A 20,196-nucleotide genomic window follows, 5' to 3' on the forward strand; every position below is an offset into this window, starting at 1 on the left:
CGGGTAAATAGTCCCTCCAAAAAGGATAAAAAAAAAAGAAAAAAGAAAAAAAAAACTTGTCACTATTGCCGTCACATCATTAGATTCTCAGTTTGTCTTTTCTCCTGCCATCTTCTATCTACTCCCTCCCTTTGTGCGGCGTCTCCACCGACGGTGAGGACTGCTGATGCGTTTTCTTGACGGAGGAGCGAGGTACAAATAAGCGAGGGGAGAAGAAGGAGGAATGGAAACACAATCAGTGATGATGATTCCATTGGTTATTTATAATCAGATGAGGCTGAGGCCTCGCAGGTCATTACTTGATTATCCATCTTGAGGGGATTGTCAAGTTCTCACTCCTCCAAGATTTCATCCGCCCACACATTGTGGTCTTGCACACCCCCCCCGCTCCCCCCCCACTCCACACCCTCCTCCTCTTCCTCCACCCCCCACCACGACTCTCCTCTCTCAGACTCCACTACTCAGTCTACTTTGCAGCGTCAAGTCTCAACTCCCTGTCACTGTCTGTTTAAAAAGGACCCTGATGTATTTTAGCAGGACTTAAATATCTAAACGTCTTGGTCAGTAAGATTAATAAATCAATTGATTAGGTGGCTGATTAAAACTTTAATTGAATAATGGCACTGGCTCTCTTTTCATAATTGTCAGCCATTGTATAGTATATAGAAATAATCGCATTAATCGGGTTAATCAGATCCATCATAATGAAAAGTTGTGGCTTTAGTTTGATGCCACAGTCGCTCTTTCACTTCTCTGTGTCAGTACACTCACACTTATGTGTATATACTGTAAACTTATGGCATCATTGGTAAAGTTATTTTTCAAGTAGCTACACTAAACATTGCCTTGTTTGTTCTTCTTCATCTGATTGGATGATGAGATTAAGGTCTGGACTGTTGGCTGGACTAAAGAAAGGCTTTTATGACATAACATTGATTCTTTTTCAGCATTTTGTGACATTGTACACTCAATAAATAATCCATTTATCAAGTTGGAAGATTTATGGATACAACTCCTCCCCTCCATCATGTTGTGTTCAAGTAACGTTAGAAGTTTTGTACAGAAAATAATCGCATATAATCTGACTTTGTGATTTATTCCAAAGATGCTGTTGTGCAGATGTATTTAGTGTTGAAACATTTACAGGATTGATAATTCATATTTTGAAAAAGAGTCAGGTTTCACTCCTGAAGTGGAAAATGAAACCGTTTCTTTCTCTTTTTGTTTGAGTATAAATATATTGTGTGAATATTTGTAGATATTTGCATCGTTCTGAAAAACAAAACAGTTTTATCACCTCAGGCTTCAGAAGATTGTGGTGGAAATTTTGCAATATATCATATAAATCATATGGTGTTTTAAAAAAAAAAAAAACATTTTAAATTGTCTGTTACACAAATTGTTTGTTGTATAGCCTAAAGTTTTGGGCCTTATTATCAAGCATTTGTATGAGCTGTGTGAAAAGCAGCCCTAATTGTAGCTGACTCACAACACAGAGAGATGACAGACGTGAGAATCAGAGCCTCTATAGAAGAAAGTCATCCAAACACATGTAGCTCCAATCATGTCATTGTCCGAGTTGTCCACTGCTCTCTCTGGACAGCCGTTTAGCATAAAAACAGAGTGGCTTTTTTTTTTTTTTTTGGTGGCTGCCTCTACTCCCCTCTGCGCCCACTCTCTCTACGACATATCTTTCTCTATCCTTTACTCCTCAAAAAGTTGCTTTTGAGTTTTTCAAAGAGCGCGGTGCCATTGAGCTGCAACAAAAGCCAAGGATAGCTGACTATTGGGCCCTGATGAGGTCCACTCCCTCATTACCCGGCAGCAGAAAACATTTGATGCTTTTTTTGTTTGGCCTGGAGAATTGACCAGGCCTCAAAGAAATGCGGGGTGGGAAGGCTGAAAAAGAGACGAAGGGGGGAGAGATGGGGAGATAGAGAGAGAGAGAGGAGAGAGAGAGAGAGAGGTGGGGAGAGGGGAGAGGGGAGGAGGAGGGGGGGAGAGGTTGTCGTTCATTCAACCATGTGTGTCTTACAGCCTTGTGTGGCGGGACTGAAGAAAAGAGGGAGGGAGGGATAGAGGGGTCGAGAGAGAGAGACGGGGTAGAAAAGAGAGAAAGCTTAAAACACTGCCTTTATGCTGGCAAGTTCTGGACGACTCTTCTGACATCAAAGTGTTTTCACTAACTGGGGAGCTGCTCTGTGTGTGTGTGTGTGAGTGAGTGGGGGGTGTATCTGGTGATTTTATTCATTCTTGGGCAGCCGGGGGGGTACGTGACAATGTGAACACCCTAATTACACCTAATGATCTATTCCCTTAAAGTGTGACCGCCTTGGGCCAGCGATGGTTTGTTCTGCGGGGTCGTTCTCACAACCTCCCCCTGCCTCGGCTGCTCCTCTTGGGGAAACATCTTTTGAGTTGGAGGCCCCACCTTTCGTGATCCAGGACCCCACTGGACCCCCCACCCTCAACCCCTCTCAAAGCTCTGTTGAGGCCCAAAAAACCCGAACCGCTCCAAAAAAAAAAAAAAAAAAAACCCGGCGCAGGCTGTGCTTCCTGCACCTGGCCAACAGAGGCTCCACGCTGGTGGCAACACAGACGTTAAGGCACTAGAGGCAAAATACGTCATATTATGAGTATTGCTATTTCAGTGAAAACGGTCATTTCTCTTTGTTTTTCCATTTTCAGTAAATAAATATTAAAAAAATTAAAAATAAAAATAAAATTGACACACCTTTAAAATGGACAGATGCATGTGAAAAGCACGAAGGCCGACAAGTCTCCATCGTCAAGGTCTAAAAGCACCAAAACGTTGTTTTCAATAAATTAATTACCTGATCGCAACTAAAGATGGGAGTTCATTCTGGTTCACTTAAGAAATATAAAATTGATGATTTCATTTTTGTTTGCATTTTACCTTTAACCAGAAAAAGAAAAACAACAAAAAACAAAAATGCAGCTCCTGTGATTTGGATATTGCACAAATTGCGATTTTGACTACATCGCGCAGGCTCCAGCCCAGTCTTGTTACTTTGTGTGACTGAAACCAATGGACTAACTCTTATATTCTTCTTTTAACTTGTCTTGCCTTGTGTGATCAACAGTACGTTATTCAGGTATAAAGATATAAAAACGGACTGCTCAGGTAAACGAGTCAGCAGCCCATCTCCATATTCTTCATGAAGAAGTAGCATCTGTTTCAGTTTAACAACAAAAACCCGTCTTCATCTTTTCAACTTCACAATGTTTCAACAGTGAAAAAAAGGGACAGAAAATCAAGCAGTGAGAGAAAAGAAAGAGCCACAAAGCATAACAAGGTGCTTTAAACATATCTGAGAAGTTAGAGGTGAGAATAATGATTCTGAATGACATGTTGCCTTCAGATTTACAAATGAATACATACAGTAGAGGACAATGTCTGTGTGAATGTGTGTGTGTGTGTGTGTGTGTGTGTGTGTGTGTGTGTGTGTGTGTGTGTGTGTGTGTGTGTGTGTGTGTGTGTGTGCGCGCATGCGAGCTGGATTAACCTGCACACATCTAACAAAACAGAAAAGAAAAAAAATCAGTGTGGCAGCAGGGAATGGGAATAATAAACCAAGGTAACTGGATCAATCATGAAATTAAACAATAAATAAAGAGCGAGAGCGAGTTCCTCTTGTTGAATAGGAGAAAAATCGATTTGTCCTTTATTCATTTTTTTTTTTTATAAAGCCAAGAGACACAAATATGAAAGAAGTGAGGTATAGACCCTCCAGGCTCTCAGTGAGTGGCGCTGCCCTGCCATTAAATGCTCTGGAAGACAATGACAGTCATCAAATATCAGCATCCGTTTTGATTTGAACTGGCAGGCGGCCAGCTCTTCAGGCGGTCCTTCTCTCACCAAGGTCTCCACTAGAGGACCACATCCCTCTCACTCCTCAATTTCATCCTGTTTTTATTTATATAGTTCTCCTTTTTTTCCCTCCTCTAATCACCAACTGGGCAACACAGCAATTATTAACAGTCACACACACACACAAATAAATAAGAGAATAAGAGCGGATTTTAAAAAAAATGGGTTGAAAACAGCAGGAAACCAGGAGATACTCTAAAGTTGCCTCAGGGTTGTTGTAGTTTTTGTTGTTGTTGTTGTCGTGCCACCTCTCCCTCCATCCCTGCACCACCGCGCGCAACACTGCTATCGAACAAGCGGAGGGAAAATAAAGTCACTATTCTGCTGCTACAATGCAGAGACCTGACCTTGGGTGAGTAAAGCCAGTGAGCATAACAGGATAGTGATAGAATAAAGAGCGGGGATGGAGGGCTGGAGAGAGGATGGCCGATGAAAAGTGAAGTGGAGAGGGAGGACAGTTTGCGAGAGAGAGAGTGGGAAGAGTGTCTTAGTTACAATACTGCCAGTGTCCATTAAAAAAAAAGAAAAAAGCCCTTAAACCCTGTATTTTACCGAATGCTGAGCTTTGCTACGGCTACAACTAAAAAAAAAAAAAGAGGCCTAAACAACTGAATAGACTCCCTGATGGAGTCCACAGAAAGCCCACTAAAAAGAACAAGAAATTACACATGACTGAGTGAATGGAAGAACGAGTAAACAAACTAAAAAGTGAAAAGCTGTCGGGAACTTTAAGATTCAGTGATTTCCATGCCTGACAAGTGGGTCTATTTTTTAAAAAAAAGAGAGAGAAAGAAATGCGTGCTTGATCTAATTTCTCATTTTCAAGATGAGGAAACTGGATTATTTAGGGTGCTGTGAAAAAAGGGGGATCCCAACTAATCAGGAGTCAATAGTTAAATAAAGACCTCAACCCAGGCGGACGGAGGCGGTGGATTAACCTCTTCCACTCTGGCTCAGGTGATGGGGAGGAGAGGTCAGGGGGCTATCTTCGCTTTTTAACGCCCTCATTCATTGGCTATAGAAACACACTCAGGCCCGAAACATATGTGAGAGTGAGCTGCGTCGGGGAGACGGCCCTGCAAGCATTAATTCAATCTATTAAGGGTCAGCTAGTTAGCAGCGTGACCCCGCTAAAACACGCTTTAACTTTACAGAACTGGCCGCTATAGAGAAGGCATTGCACCCCCTCACAAAAAAAAAAGCAAAAAACAAAAAAAAAAACGACCCCCAAAACCAGATGGCCTCACAAAGGGGAACATGGGACCCTGAAAGAGAGGAGGTAGTGCAGGGCAGAGAGGCACAACAGGCATTCAAGACCTTGATGAGGGTGGATTAGAGAGGGCAAGGGTGCTGCTGGGAGAGTGGGTGGGGAGCAGGGTGACTCCAAGGCCTCCCCAGTTGTGGGGCACTTACATTTGTGTGCTTGATTCTTGATTGTGTGCATGTGTGTGTGTGTGTGTGTGTGTAGAGCTCTGATGACCCTGAAACTGTCTGTGGCCTGAGCCCTAAAAAAAAATCAACCATATTACTCCTGTTCAACGCTCTTGTGCTGGAATTTCCTTATGCTTTTTTTTTTTCCTTACGTCATCATCACACTGAGGTCTGTGGAGGATGCAACAGGCAACAGGTGCATGTCATGGGATTATAATAACACAGCAGTATAATATAAACTAATAGTTATGATGCTTTCTAAATCACCACAATCTACCAGTATGTCAGTGACTGTTTGTTATTGGACTACTCTAAACCAGTATATCAAAATCAAAATACATCGGCGGGTCTCTAAACTTTGTGTTAATATGTCTGTATGTTAACGCAGGGTGTTTAATAAAAGTACAGAGAGACATTTTCAACTTTGAAGCTATAATAAATGAAGTGCATTCTTTGTAGTAGTAGTATTTTCTACTTTAAACTGGCAGTATCTTAACAGTGCATCTATTAAGCATTTGTATAGGATAATTCAGGGATCAGAAAAGTTTGGTTAAAATCAATCACCTGTATCATATGCAAATCAAAAGTTAAATTAATATGCAGGGAATCACTAATAAAGTAAAGCTGGTTAATAAAGGTCAGTCAGGTGATTGTTTTGGATCATTTTAGGTGAGAAGTTGAACAATTTATAACTATTACACCTCACATCCACCAGTTTATAATGTGTAAGTGTTTGGTATTTGAGGAGTGGGCATGGCGGGTGCCACAATGGTTATACATGTAATCTAATCTCTTCATTTTACCTGTTGTTTCCCACCACTGTGAATTTTTCCTCATGTGAATGGTGCAACGGAAACACTTTTTACATTTATGGCAGTGGGATATTGTTCGTCGATACTATTTGGACGAAATGCCAATAATAGGTGCAAGAATGCAAACCGTCCTCTGTTGCAAAATGCATGACAACAAATTATTATGCAATTATTTATGATCATGATCACTCCAAACACATCAATGATCATCTGAGATGCAAGGCAGGATAATGGCGCTACCTGCTTAAATTGCAAAGTAGATTTTTTGCTGGAAATGCTAACTGCTGCGTCGCTCCCCTCGCTCGCTCGCTCCCCCCCACCCTCCCTTTACTTTTGAAATGCAAGCAGTCTGGGTCAGTCACTCAGCCCGTCCGCCCATCTCCCATTCACATTACCTGAGCTCACGCCTCGCTCTTTCCATCTCTCACTACCTTTCTCTCCCTCTCTCTCTCTGTGAGTCTTTCACCGTGCCCTGGTATGATCAAAGACAGCTTTGTGACACTGTATGAGGCATCCAGGAAGCAGAAAACATCAAACCACTAAAGAGCAACTTGCAAAAAGACAGACACAGAGGGACAGAGGCGCGCATGCAAGTGTGTGTGTATGTGTGTGTTTGTGTGATAAACAAATGAATAAATTAACAAGACAAGAGAGAGGGATGACTCTACCTTCAGCACATCGATGAAAGGTAGGAAGGTGTCCCTCTGAAGTCCGTTTTTGTACAGATCTGAAAGAGGAGGGGAGGGCCTGTATTAGAGCTGCTGTTTAGCCTCCTAATAATGTCATTCCCCCGCCACAGATTGGCAGATAAAGTGGCTATTGATGAACTGAAGGATGGGTGGGGAGGCACGACAAAAGGACTGGGACCAGGGGAGAAAAATGGATTTCTCTACCGGCAGCGGCAGCAACATAAAATTCATTACATTCCCAAACAATGGTGGCGAGAGAAAGGACTGTCGCCTTTTCAGCGCGGACAATGTCCACAGCAGCTCGCTGAATAGAGGTTTCAATTAGCTCGGCTGGAACAAATTACATCTGAAGTAGCATCCCTGATAGACAGATAAAACAGATAGGGATTCACACACAAACACAGACAAAGACACACATACAGACACACACACACACATACACACACACACACACACACTGATGTTTAAGCTCTCTCCAGCTGCGAATGCAAACAAGTGGTCGGTGGTTGTTGTTGATGTTTGGGCTCGAGCTTACTACAGTGAGACCTGACACACAAATAACACTCACTTGATAACTCCCACACTGTAATGAACCGTGCTGTGTGGGAGACTCGACTATTCTCCAGTGTTAAAGAAAGAGTCCGAACAATTTTGAATGTCAGACTTGGATATGTTTGACTTGGATGATTTCAACTTTTTTGTTAATGTACAACTAGCAGCTAGTTAGCTTAGGATAGAGAATGAAAACAGTTAGAAAGGTAACGTAAACTGGCCTACCAGCACCTCTAAAGTTTACAATGATGAGCATATAATATCCGGTATGTTTCTGTATGGTTTCTGTCTTTATTCTAAGCAAGGATAAGTTACGCTAACACTAAGCAGGTGATAACGGGCGCATGACGTCTGTCCGACTACCTATTTCTCCGACTTCCCATTTCTTCGACCATACATTTCTTTATTTTTGCGTCCATTAGTCCGACCTCCCATTTCTCCGACCATACATGTCTTTATTTTTGCGTCCATCAGTCCGACCTCCCATTTCTCAGATTTAAGTAACCCTAACCCACCGTAACTGTAGAATAACTCAGATTAATGGGTAGTCGGAGAAATGAGCGGTCGGACTTTTGGGCGGTCGGACTGACATATGCTCCCCGCTGATAACGCTTCATAGTTGCTATACTAGCATGGTACTGTAGTGAATCTTCTCACCCAACTCTTGTATTGTACAAAATTGGAAAGTGCTAAAACCATCCAGCTCGACAAAAGTTAACTCTTCAGCATGCTATCTTCAGTAGAAGACAAAAAGTGATAACGAGTGAGACAAGGTGAGTTGTCTTCTACCTCTGGAGACAGCTGTTGGTGAGTAAAGGAATGAAGTTTGATACTAAACTCATGTTTCTTCTTTACTGGTAACTGAATAGCTGTTAATAATGCTATGAAGCAATAGCAAAACCTTATTTAACAGGGATAGAAAAATGGGAAGGAGGCTGAAAAGTGAGCTGAATAACACAAAGAGCCAACAAACTGTTAATTATAGGACCATTTTGAGTCACACTGTATATCTAATCATGAACTGACGCAACCAGTGCTGCCATTAGTGAAACTTATTATTCATTTCAGGTAATAGAAATAAGCGCAGTCCATTAATATAAAGTGGGTGTAAGATCCAGTGGACTGAAAGTGCTCCCCCGTTTCCTTCACACTAACGCTCCTCGATCTCATTAAACTCCATAAGTATATAAAAACAATATAACACCGTTTTAGCTCTTCTAGAAAACACCAATCTTTAAAACACATCTAGTGCTTTTTGATACCAGCATCTCCACATCAATAAAGACGGAAAATGTATGCCTTTCATGTCCGGTTGTCTCTTATGGCTTTCAGTATTCCATTAACCATGTAATTAATACCAAGTAGGCTCTCTATCAAGTTTGCATGGTTTGGCGCTTTGTTCTTAATAGCTAGTAAATATCAGAGAAGCGTGTCTTTGTCTACGAGAGCCATCTTGCTGCCATCTACTTCGTACCCACTCAAGGTTTTGACACATCAACATCTTCCTCGGCGAAAAAAAAAGAAATAAAAAAAAGACATCAGATAGCGCATCATGCATTTATCTCTACCTTGATCACCATCTTGCTCACTCTTTCTCCAGCCATACTCAGCTGGCAGTAAATGCAACATCAAAGCCTGTTTAAAGGTTGTGTTATGTCTCTGAAAAGGTGAGAGCTGTATCAAATGTTCCCTGGCTCTTTCCCTTTAGTTAATTGCTCTAAGTAGGAAGTCGTGATGTAGATGTATGTAAAGTAACTGTCAAATGTGTTGTTGATGTTACTTTGGGTTACACACACAGGTGGAAGAGAAGTACTGTACTTCCAGGAGTATTACTTGTAACTTTAGTCAACTGTTTGCTGGATGGTTTAGTAGACCTGCAGGGCTAATGCAGTGTTTGACTGTATTTTACTGTTACGTCTGTGAGCTGAACTTTTCATAAACCTCTAATACCTTGAACTCTTAACACTCTCAATAAGTCATAAAAGCTAACAAGCATGCAGTTACTCCGACAGTGAGGTGCAGATTGTTGTAAAACTCTCCAAAGTACCATGTTTTACTATAAGTTTCTCTTAAATCACTATTATGCAACCAAAAAGTCAAATGATTAACTGACAAGATTGTGAATCAAGAAACTGGAAACAACCTCATGATTAAGGCAAGATGACCAAAAACATCATGTGTGTGTGTTGGAGAGATATTATGCAGCTGAGTGTTATTCTATGTTAAGTGTTGAATGAGTTGAGTCCTGTCTCTTGGTGCAGTGTATTGGCCAGTGTGATTGGTTTCTATGCAATGTATGCTGCTTTAATTGCGTTTATTTACTGAATTACTATCTGGCGAAGGGACTGCCGATGAAAAGCCCTCAGCTAATTCGGGCACATTTACTTTCTGTTTAGAAATGTTGATCAGTGTGCACTGTCCCTTTTTAAAAATAAAGAATTTGAAATTAAGCATAGTAAATACTGTAATTTAGATGAAGTTAGTGGTGAAACAGTTGGCAGTTAAAAGAACTTTCTACACTCAACATGTTTGTCATTTCTGAGTCAGTGCAGCATCAGGAAGAACTTGCTGCTTACTTGTTAAAATGCAGTTGATTCAGTCTCTTATGCAAAGCACGAGATTGTTTCACCTTCAGTTTAGACTATCACAGCTGTTGCTTCAATCCCTGGATTATTGACTCAACTGTATTTTAAGTATCCTTGATCATGACGCTGAACCCCAAACTTCCCTTGATAATGTAGCATCAGTGTCTAAAGGCGTGTTTATAGCCACTTTGACTAAACAAAAATTACTGTATATATGCAGTCCACACTATGATCTCTAATTCAGAGCATTCAAGTAAATGTTTCTGCTCCGATACTTATTATGTCATCTCTTACTTTCTCAACAAACTAACAGCCATTTTGGGATGTGTGTGACTTTTCGGCAATAAAATTGTCTCCTTTGATGCTACACGCAATTATTCAATGTGACAAACATCAGAGTAACATGACAGTTTTTGAGACTTTCTTCCCCTCATGGCGATGATATGGTTCAAAACTATCCTTTTTGGTTGTGAGCAGCAGTAAGAGAAGCTGATACCATAATATTAAATACATTGCCCGTCCCCAAAAAAAGCCACACTGTCTAATATTTCATTGGACCGCCTTTAGTTTTGATTTGCTGTGGCATCGTTTCGATAAGCTTCTGCAATGTCACAACATTTATTTCCGTCCAGAGCTGCATTAATTTTTCAAAGATTCTCAATGGGGTTAAGATATGAGCTCTGTGGTCCCATTGGACCACATTTCTTCCTTGAAGGATGATGGTTCCCCACTATCCTTCCAGTTTTTAATAATGCGTTGGACAGTTCTTAACCCAATTTTAGAAGTCTCAGTAATCTCCTTAGATGTTTTATTTGCTTGATGCCAATAATTTGACCCTTCTGTGAAACAGATTAACATTTTCCACAACCACAGGATGTGTCTTCCGACTGCATCAGGTAGGGTTAAATAAGTTGTTGCCAGTTGAAACATTATCATCCATGCAGAAATGATTCAACGGGAGGCTCTTACCTATTACATGTAGCTTATCCAAATAGTGACTTTTTTTTTGGATGGGCAGTGTATGAATACTACATGATCTATAAGTTGTTACTCCTATTAATGCTGTCTCAGATCTGTGACTTCACTTTCAAATGTAAATCTTGATCATTTCTGAAGGCGTATAGTACTTTAGACTCTTTATGTGCATGGACAAACCACTAACAGAGCTGATTAACAAAAGGCTGACAGCAAATAAAAAGCACATTACTGAGTTTACAGACACTGGTCATCGTACCATCGGGGGCTCTGTTGGAAGTGGCCACCACCACCACTCCTGTCTTGAACAGCGTCTCAAACAGCTGTTTCAGGATCATGGCATCAGCAACGTCGGTCACCTGACAGAAGAAGAGGAGGAAGAAGAGACACATTCATGTACTGTATAATTTACCTTTTCTTGCCACACTGCATGCCCATGTGTGTGTGTGTGTGTAGGTGTAGGTGTAGGTGTGTGTGTGTGAGTGTGTCTGAGGTCAAACCATGCTATTAACACTCCATGTTGATTAGTGTCATTCAGGTGTGCTCATTCAATCCTTTGTGTCTGGTCATGGCCATTCAACTCCAACACACATCCGCGCACGCACACATACACACGCACACACACACACCTAAACCACTTGAACTGACTGCAAATGGTCACGAAGCGGCTTTCTGCAGAGGACAAGTAGCTGAGGCAAAGCAGCGGACCCGAGCTAATCAACTGAGCAGACGTGAGAATGACCCGAACGCAAGCGAGAAAACAAGAAAAAGAAAAGAATAATGAAAACGGTGCGGTGTGAATCCAGACTGAGGTCAGGATGGCAGACAAAGCTTCTATCCAAGATGGCCATATAAAGGCATATAAAAAAGGCTGCAGACACAAGGTTTCACCGGGTTATAACACATTAATCCAATTCAACCGCCCATTGCATTTTTCATCTACATCATTTCCACGAGTCCGCAATAAACAACGGTCAATGACAGCACTGAAGCAAGGACGTTTATGAGTCGCTGGCTGTTACATGAAGAGCTCTGACCTTTCTATTAGCAATGCAGTGCTCTCACTTTTGTTCTTATTCTCTCGTCTCTCCCTCTTTCACCTCTGTTGTTCTTTTGAGCATGCATGAAGGGAGAAATCATGTTACCATGTGACTCACACTAGTCAAAGCAGCACCTAAACAGGAAACCTGATGAAGCACAACGGCTGAAAAAAAAAAAAGATTCAAGGCGGATGAATCGCAAAAGAAAATTAATTAATTTCAAGCTTCTTTTTTTTTTTTTGCTCAAAGCCGATTTTCATCTGTATTCAATACATAAAGGTGACACACAAATCACTGAAAAACAAGTGACCTTCGCTTGCAAAATTATTGCTGTAAAGAGAGCAACTAATGGTGTAGGCGTTAGAGAAACATCCCTTCTGACTAATAAACTACATTCTAAGTACACTCAGAGAAGGATTCAAGTTATTTCCATCATTTAAAAAAAGGATATCTTAAGAATTAGGATGTGCCGAATAAAAAGGAAGACTTTTCAGCCACGGATCTGTCCCGCCCTCTCTCTCTCTTACGGCCTCTTACCTACTTTTCTGTATATAACAGGCACTTCTGATGGCCATACCCACAGCATATGCCTCCTTTCATAGTGTGGAGAGTCTTCTGCTTTTGCATATTAGCCCCACTGCCCTTGCCAATACTTGATTAACATTTGTGTTAAAGCCTTGATTTCACTAAGGAGAGGTGGCTAAGGGCATGAAATTAGTGTGTGTGTGTACTTGTGTGCGTGGCAGTGATTGTGTGTGTGCGCGTGTAATGAGAATCAACAGAAAGCCAAGGCTCTGTGTCTCTCTGAAGGGGCCCCCATTTCCTCCAACCGCAGGATTTTATTTTCATTTCAAAAGAATCATTTAAAAATGACCTTTTATACAACCTGAATTTGTTTATTCATGTGCCCTCAACATGGGCATAGTATGAGGGGCAATATTGATTGCTGAATGAGTAGGGGGAGAGGGAAAGAGAATGGGCACCCACAGTATGAGAAAGGTGGAGGGGACCGATGTAGCACTTGTGGAACACAAAAATAATGGCGCAATCTCCGTCAGCCAATGCTGATATTTAAATGAGCATCCAATTACTCAAGCGGCTGTCAGTTTACAGCAAGGCACACGGGTGCCAAATTAAACCTCTTTTGATGTTACACCTCTTTATGTACACAACCTATGAGCAATTTCACAGAGGCTGCACAGTGACTGAGGCCCCGAGACAATGATGCTCAAGCGCTTTCTTCTCACTCTTCTTCCTCCCTTCTCACTCTCTTCCCATCTTTCCATCTCGGACCTCTCAATGGGCGAGTATTCATTAGGGGGAGCCGGGTGGGGGCCGTAAAAGGAGGGAGGGGGGCTACAAATTACTGATAATGGCACGGCGCTAATGAAGAGAATGGAGAAATGTCATTAGCATTTAAGAGGATAAGATCCATCTGACCCACCGCCGCCAGTCGCTTTCTAGCTCCACTCACTTAAGGAAGCAGAAGAGTGCGACTGATACCCAGAGAACTCATTTGCATGGCTGAGTGGAGGAGGATGCTGATTGGTATAGACCCCCCACCCCTACCACCCAACCCACCGCTCACCACCACCACCACCCCCAACTCTCCCAACCTCACAACCTCTTGTTTATGCATCACAAACAACGCGCACATGTCTGCTTGTTTCCCCCCCCACCCCCCAATCCATTCACCGGTAGCAACAGTCGACAAGCGAAAACAGCAAAGCTGGCGACAGCAAACAAAACAAATCAATGAGGATGCACAAACAGCGGCGCGGTTTAAAATGTGAAAGACGGGTGGATGAAAAGGAGCGGCTCTTGATCCTCGCAGATGCACAGAGAGTGATTAGAGAGAGCAACCGCACCTTCTGTGACCTTTGGCCCCCGCCGGCATTAACTGTAATGATATCAGTGAGAAGAACACGCACCGTGCTGCATCTGCAAACAGATGTGCTCGGCTGCTGCTGCTGATGATAAAGATAGGAGTGTATGTCTTTCTCTATGCCAGTGAATGGATGACTACCTCACAGAGAATAGAGTGAGCTTCAGCGGTGGCTCTCTCTTCTGACACCAAACAGTAAAATAATGAAAACTCTGCAGCGCTAATGGCCGACGGTGCCTTTTAGTTGTGTATATATATCCAATATGCAAAAAATACAAATGACTTGGTTGTAAATTGTGGGAGCAAACTGATCATGTGAGTGTATAGACAAGCCACCACTGATTGATCAGACTGCTGCAGGTTTAATATACGTTAATATATGTTTTATATAACAATGAAAGTGTTGCACATTTAAATATCTGAGATTTCTGAATTTTACTACTCCTGTTACCAGTAAACTACCATGTTACTACACCGTACTACTACAGAAAGAGGACATTGATGAAGTCAAGGTACGACTGTACTATATTCAAAAAGGCCACTAGGTGTCCCCAGTCCTGTTTTTGTAGGGACATCGTTGCTCAAAAGCATCCTGTTGTCCACACGGGGAAGACACCGGCTGGGACTGAACACTAATAAAGAACCAAGTTTAAGCACTTAGAATAAACAAAGCGAAACTTCTCTATAGGACTTTTTGTCTTGTTAACAAAGTAGGGTCACAACATTAAAGTTAATACTATTGAATTAACTCTTGTTTTCTTCCTCATCACTTTTGTATGAGTTGCTGCTGCTGCTGTTGTTGTTGTTGTATATACACCACACACATTTCCTGCAGTTTTCATCCAGCCACGGCCCTTGTTTGAGTCGGATCCTCATAAACAGCATAAAATGTTTCTTGCTGAGCTATAAAAGCTCAATACTGTTTATGTTAATACCAGCATATTTATAATAACGTACAACAACAGGTCTTCAAATTTTGGGGAACGAATTAAGGTAGCACATAATAGAATATCATGAATATGATGCAAAATGCTGACATTTTAAGCATTTGAACGATGTTTTCCGATGTGCAAACTTGTTTAAACTTTAAAATACCTTTAAAATAATAGATTTTTATTTTAACTGTATCCAATATGCCCTCATGGTCTCATTTACAAAGACTGTATTATATCTAATTCTGCCACCTAACAGATGTGTCATTGCAATAAAATACCTAAACACCAGGACACCCTTGTTAACTCAAATCCGAGCATTTCATTTAACCATGTAACCTAATATTTAACACTAGTTTCTGTGCACCAGCGTATGAAGGAAATCTGTGCAGCTGACATGAAGAATATCAACAACAACATAACTCGGTAACGTTGAAGCAGATTTTAAGAATTGACAAACATGCACTCAAACAGTGTCTGTGGCAGGCTCGCTCACCTGAAACTCATCAAAACACAAGAGGCAGGTTTCGCTGCTGATCTCCATGGCAACCGGTGATATGGGGTCATAGGTGAACATAGTCCCTAGCCTTCGTTTTGGCAGGCTTTGTTTCCTCCGATGGATCCCTTTAAGCAGCACACAAACGTCAGGCACATCTTAAAGCACACCTGCATCAGCAAACCAAACCCACACTGACAATACTGAATAAAGCAGTAATTTCACCTGTATGCATAATGGTAGACAATTAGCAGGAAGGGCTTCAGGACAAACAGAGAGATAAATATAGGATCTCTAGCGAGCGGGGAGTCAGAAAACTTACATCAAGTCACACAAAGCCAAGCCTCAGTAAGTTAGTGGAGGGGAGTGGGAGGACGATACTAACTTTTGTGAATGTCCAACATGAAGCCATTGAAGTGGACTCTCTTTTTACGGGCGTTTTCCACACGGGAGTAAAACAAGTCCATCAGCATGGTCTTCCCTGTGCCTGGAAGGGGGAGACATGAAGACAAAAGCCATTTTTTCAACTTATATATCCTGGATCTTGGACATCCTTATTACATTTCTATGATTAAAATTAATTAAGTTTCTATATGTGACCTTACCAACATCTCCGTAGATATAGAAGCCTCTGGGCGGTCGTGGAGCAGGTTCTTCCTTCAAAAGGAAAAATGAGGAAATGACTGTAGTGTGATTGTTTTTATATGAAATCTTTTAACAGCTGCTTATCATCACCAACAACAACAATTCATAACAGTTAACCACAAGTCATTAGGTTATCTGCATTTAATACATAGATTAATTCCTCATTAAATGTGCAAGACACTATAGTAAGTGACCTAAATAAACTGCCTTATATTCATTACCATATAAGACTGAATCATCGTTTAATAAACAAAGTATGCTGAGGCATTAAGCCACCACTACAGTGTGAGGTTTCACATTCTCCAGACTAGCCCACTGCAGGGGAGGAAGACAAAGGGGATCTAATCAACAAGACAAGCCAGGGTTCCCACGAAAGAAAAGCATCATCAGAGGAACAATGGGGGGATTTGTCAGACAAAACGGAGAGGACTGGATGAGGCTCCATACAAGATGGAGTGGACTTGTCTGTGCAGCCTGTTTAGCGCTGCTAATTGTGATACGGTACTGTTGCATTGAGGTGCTGCTGGAAGTCATTGTGCTGCCTGCCTCCTATCATCAAAAGATCCCTGCTTCAAAAAAAAAAAAAAAAAAGAACGTCTTCTGTGTGACCGAGCTGAGAATATTGAGTAAAGCCAAATATCTCTAAAGAGCGCCCAAGCTACGTGAACGCTAACGTGTTGTCAATTTAATTATGACGGGATGACATGAGGCATATTTGTATTTAGCGGGATGAGCTACAGATGTGTTGCCTCTGGTTTAATGGTTGATGATTGCCCATGTCTGAAACCGGGCGATGCCAAATAGCTCTGGAATTAACTCAGCGCTGAAGAGACAGGATTGTCCTCTCAAAATTTAATTTGGTAACTATTTCATGGGGAAGGTACTCAGTGTCCACTGCACTTGGTGTCCACCGCACAAGGAGCACTTGACTCTGGTAAATGCAGACAATGGCCGATTGAAAACTAAATGAAAAAACAAACTTGTTACCCATCCTCTCTCTCTGCTCTCTCCACTCTCTCTCTTTCTCTCCCCCCACTCCTCCCATCCTCTACTACCCCTCCTCCCCTCCCCGCACCATCCCTCCATCCACCGCCGCCTGTCCTGCGCTTGGAGTGAAATACTGGAAGAGCAACAAGCCTTTCCTGTCTGCTCTGGCATAACACTATGTGACTTCTCCCTGACTTCCCAAGCTGCCCTCTGGGGCGGTGGGGTAATTGTCAGCGGTGGCCGGTAGCCATTCTGCTTCGGCAGAGTGGAGAAAGACAAGGCTGTCCCTCAGCCGCTCCGTCTAGCTGAGCTCTGTGGCCTTGTCTCACCTCCTGGTGGAGGATATAGACTGGCACATGAGTGGAAAGTTCACATGCAGGACAAAGTCACTTTGGCTGCAGATAAACATGTTTTCATGGAGTCATTTTTAAAGCCAAAGACGCCACGGGGAATCAACCAGGGAAGTTGATAAAAGTGCTTTTATGAGTTCGGTTTAACCGGTACAACTGCCTTTTCCCACTGGAGGCCTACCGTGTACAGGACGACTCTATGATGCACGTCTGACTTGAAGAGTGCGGCTCCCACCAAACAATGGCCCATTGTTAGCCGACCATCCGCAAAACCACGCCACATTGGGTCAATATTAAGTCAAGTGTACTCTCCTCACAGACTTGGTCAGTTAGTGAGGACAATGGCGGCACTTTCACAGAGAGAACAGACACCGAAAGGACAGTGGTATGACCTGATTCAAACCAGAATAATTGCATAAGTACTCCAGTCAGTGTGTATGTGTATGTGTGTGTGTGTGTGTGTGCGTGTGTGAGAGCCAGCGCAAGAAATAAGGTGCAAAAAGGAGAGAACGGGAGGAGGGGGCGGCGGTGGCGGTGTTGATAGCCTAACACCAAAGTATTTGTCAGAGTCCCAAATCAAAAGCAAAAAGGACAAGAATGGCCCAGACAATAGGGATCCCCTCATTACTGCATGGGGATGGTGAGAGAGTGAGAGGGGTGCCGGGACAGGCCCAGCGGGAGGTCTGCCCTGCTGCCTTCCAAAATCTCTGCTTAACCCTATGTGTTTGTGCCAGCCAACCAACAAAAAAAAAAAAAAAAAAACACACTCCCACCACCAAATACTAGACAGTCAGCTCCCCTGACCTAAAAACAACAACAGACCCCTACATTAGGGCCGTTCCAAAACTCCCATCATGCACAATACACTTCCCAGACCCCTACCCTCCCTTTGACCTGAGCCCCATGGCCACCATCAGCGATACAACTGGAGTACAGTGCGAGTGGACTCTGTGAAGTCCCTCCATATGTTAGACGTCAATGGGGCTTTATAACAGAATGAGAGTCCAGATGCCACACCGTCAAAGGCTTTAAACATATTCATGCTGTCATGTAAATCCCAAACCGTGTCCAGAATCGCAACCACCGTTTTTGTTCATGCTCCGGGTTTATTTAGTAATGTATGCACTTTTAAAGTTGTTATGTAGTGCCCTTAAATGTTTTTCCCCCACAAGTTAAAGAAAAAGTGTCAACCTCTGAAAAGTCAAACTTTCTAGGTTTTCCCTGGGCTTTCTACAGTATTTTATGGTCTTCATCAGTGGATGGAGTTTGCTCAGTTGTAATATTACCCACGGGACTTTGGTTTTTAATTATAACAGCTACAGATAGTTGTACGACAGAAACTCCTGGACAACAAAGCACACCCCATCTGATGGTGAACCCAATGGAAAAAGCTGGTAAATGGGCCTTGAGTTTGAGACAACAGCACTAGTCTAGATTATAAATGACTGGTAGTTTCACTTTGTTTATTGCCCAACATACTGACCACCTGGAATATTCCCTTTCTTTTGGGGATGTAGTGTTTGGCTTTTTCTATTTGAATATCTGGTTTCAGCCAGAAAGTTCAACATTATCAATTCGATGTTATAACTGATAAAAATGCACAATCTTAAAAAGTTAAGTTCTGACTATCATTAGTAGTGAAATAAATTGCAACCAGTACATGCAAACCATGGTGGACATTACCAAAGTCAAATAGACAGAAAGAGCCTGTTGTTCTACTGAAGAGACAGTTTCTCAGTGACAACTAAAACTACTTTGACGCTGTTTTCTATACTGTACATGACTGTGATAAATCTCTTTAAATCTTTTGAACACCATTCACATGATAAAAAATGATTAATAAGGGATCAAATCATGATTAAAAGCACAACAATTCAATTTATATTTACACTGTGATAAGGAACATGTAGGGATTTCAGAATAAACGAACAGCCTACATGAACAATGTCCCATGTGTTTTGTAGGAGATACTTTCTCAGTATGGCGATGGGTATTACTGTATTGTGACATGACAGTATCAATGTTTTTGTTACCTTATCAGTCGATTTGCCCTCATTGTTTTTAGCTGTCATAATGTTGGGGTCTTTGTCTTCCTCATCTTTTGGGTCTAGTCTTTGAGGAGGTGGGTTCAGGTACATGCTGTTACTGTAGGGCTTCAGGGTGTGTTGCAGCTGTGCCAGCTGCTGGAGCACGTGTCTCTGCTGAGCATCCTCCCTCAGGGAACCACACTGAACTAGGTGATCATAGTGCCCAACAGTTTCAGACCCATCAGGGGAGGAGGAGGATGATGAGGATGAAGATGAACTGCATGTCCTCCAACTCGTGTAACCTTGAAGTATTTAAAAAGACATCTGCTTAAAACAAAGCACCCTGATTCTACAAAATACAGTAAAACATACATACAGTAAAACAACACGCGCTTGAAGTGTGACCCAGTGACTAGTGCAGGTAACTTAGCAGAGTTATCAAACCTGTGTTACCTAAAAGACGCTGTAACGCCCTGAATCTCACACAACCAATCGCCATTAACTACTAAATGACAGGGAGACACTTACTTTTACCCGTGCAACTGGCTGACAGACAGTAAATCCTCCTTTTGGTCAGCGATAGATCTTTGAGTAATAATTTCATTGAGCATCTGACAACTGCAGGCACCGTGTAAGCCGCCATGTTGCTTCAAAACGCTAAAGCTTTATTGACTCACCGATACATACAAGTCACATAACGCGGGACAGACATGGAGGGGATTTTAAATGTGATATGTCCTGAATGCTTTTTTTCTTATGAAATATTAATTTTTACAATTCATAAGTGTGGAACAATTAGAACAATTGTTGCGAAGTTGTTGACGAATATAGAGATGCTTTTTTTAAACCACACATTATAGGCTAATATTTTTTTGGATCATTCTGCTTTGGTTCGTTT

The 20,196-nt window shown here is 42.0% G+C and overlaps 1 protein-coding gene across 2 annotated transcripts in view; it reads right to left on the reverse strand.

Moving 5' to 3' along the window:
• The window catches only part of afg1lb (AFG1 like ATPase b), a 28,825-nt gene that overhangs the window by 7,593 nt on the left and 1,036 nt on the right, over nt 1-20,196 (reverse strand). The window contains exons 1-7 of one of the 2 annotated variants that reach the window (XM_085770853.1): nt 19,827-19,964; nt 19,305-19,600; nt 15,895-15,946; nt 15,675-15,776; nt 15,290-15,417; nt 11,196-11,295; nt 6,804-6,862 (exon numbers count right to left, since the gene is read on the reverse strand). In XM_085770853.1, the coding sequence (XP_085626979.1) occupies nt 6,804-6,862; nt 11,196-11,295; nt 15,290-15,417; nt 15,675-15,776; nt 15,895-15,946; nt 19,305-19,600; nt 19,827-19,941 (852 nt within the window). In that variant the 5' untranslated portion in view covers nt 19,942-19,964. Of the gene's footprint in view, nt 1-6,803; nt 6,863-11,195; nt 11,296-15,289; nt 15,418-15,674; nt 15,777-15,894; nt 15,947-19,304; nt 19,601-19,826; nt 19,965-20,196 lie in introns of those variants that run through there. The other variant, XM_085770854.1, reaches the window with a different exon arrangement.

This window comes from Trachurus japonicus, chromosome 24 (assembly GCF_045865225.1).
Source record: "Trachurus japonicus isolate A0001 chromosome 24, Traja_1.0".
In the NCBI taxonomy this organism is placed as follows: Eukaryota; Metazoa; Chordata; class Actinopteri; order Carangiformes; family Carangidae; genus Trachurus; species Trachurus japonicus.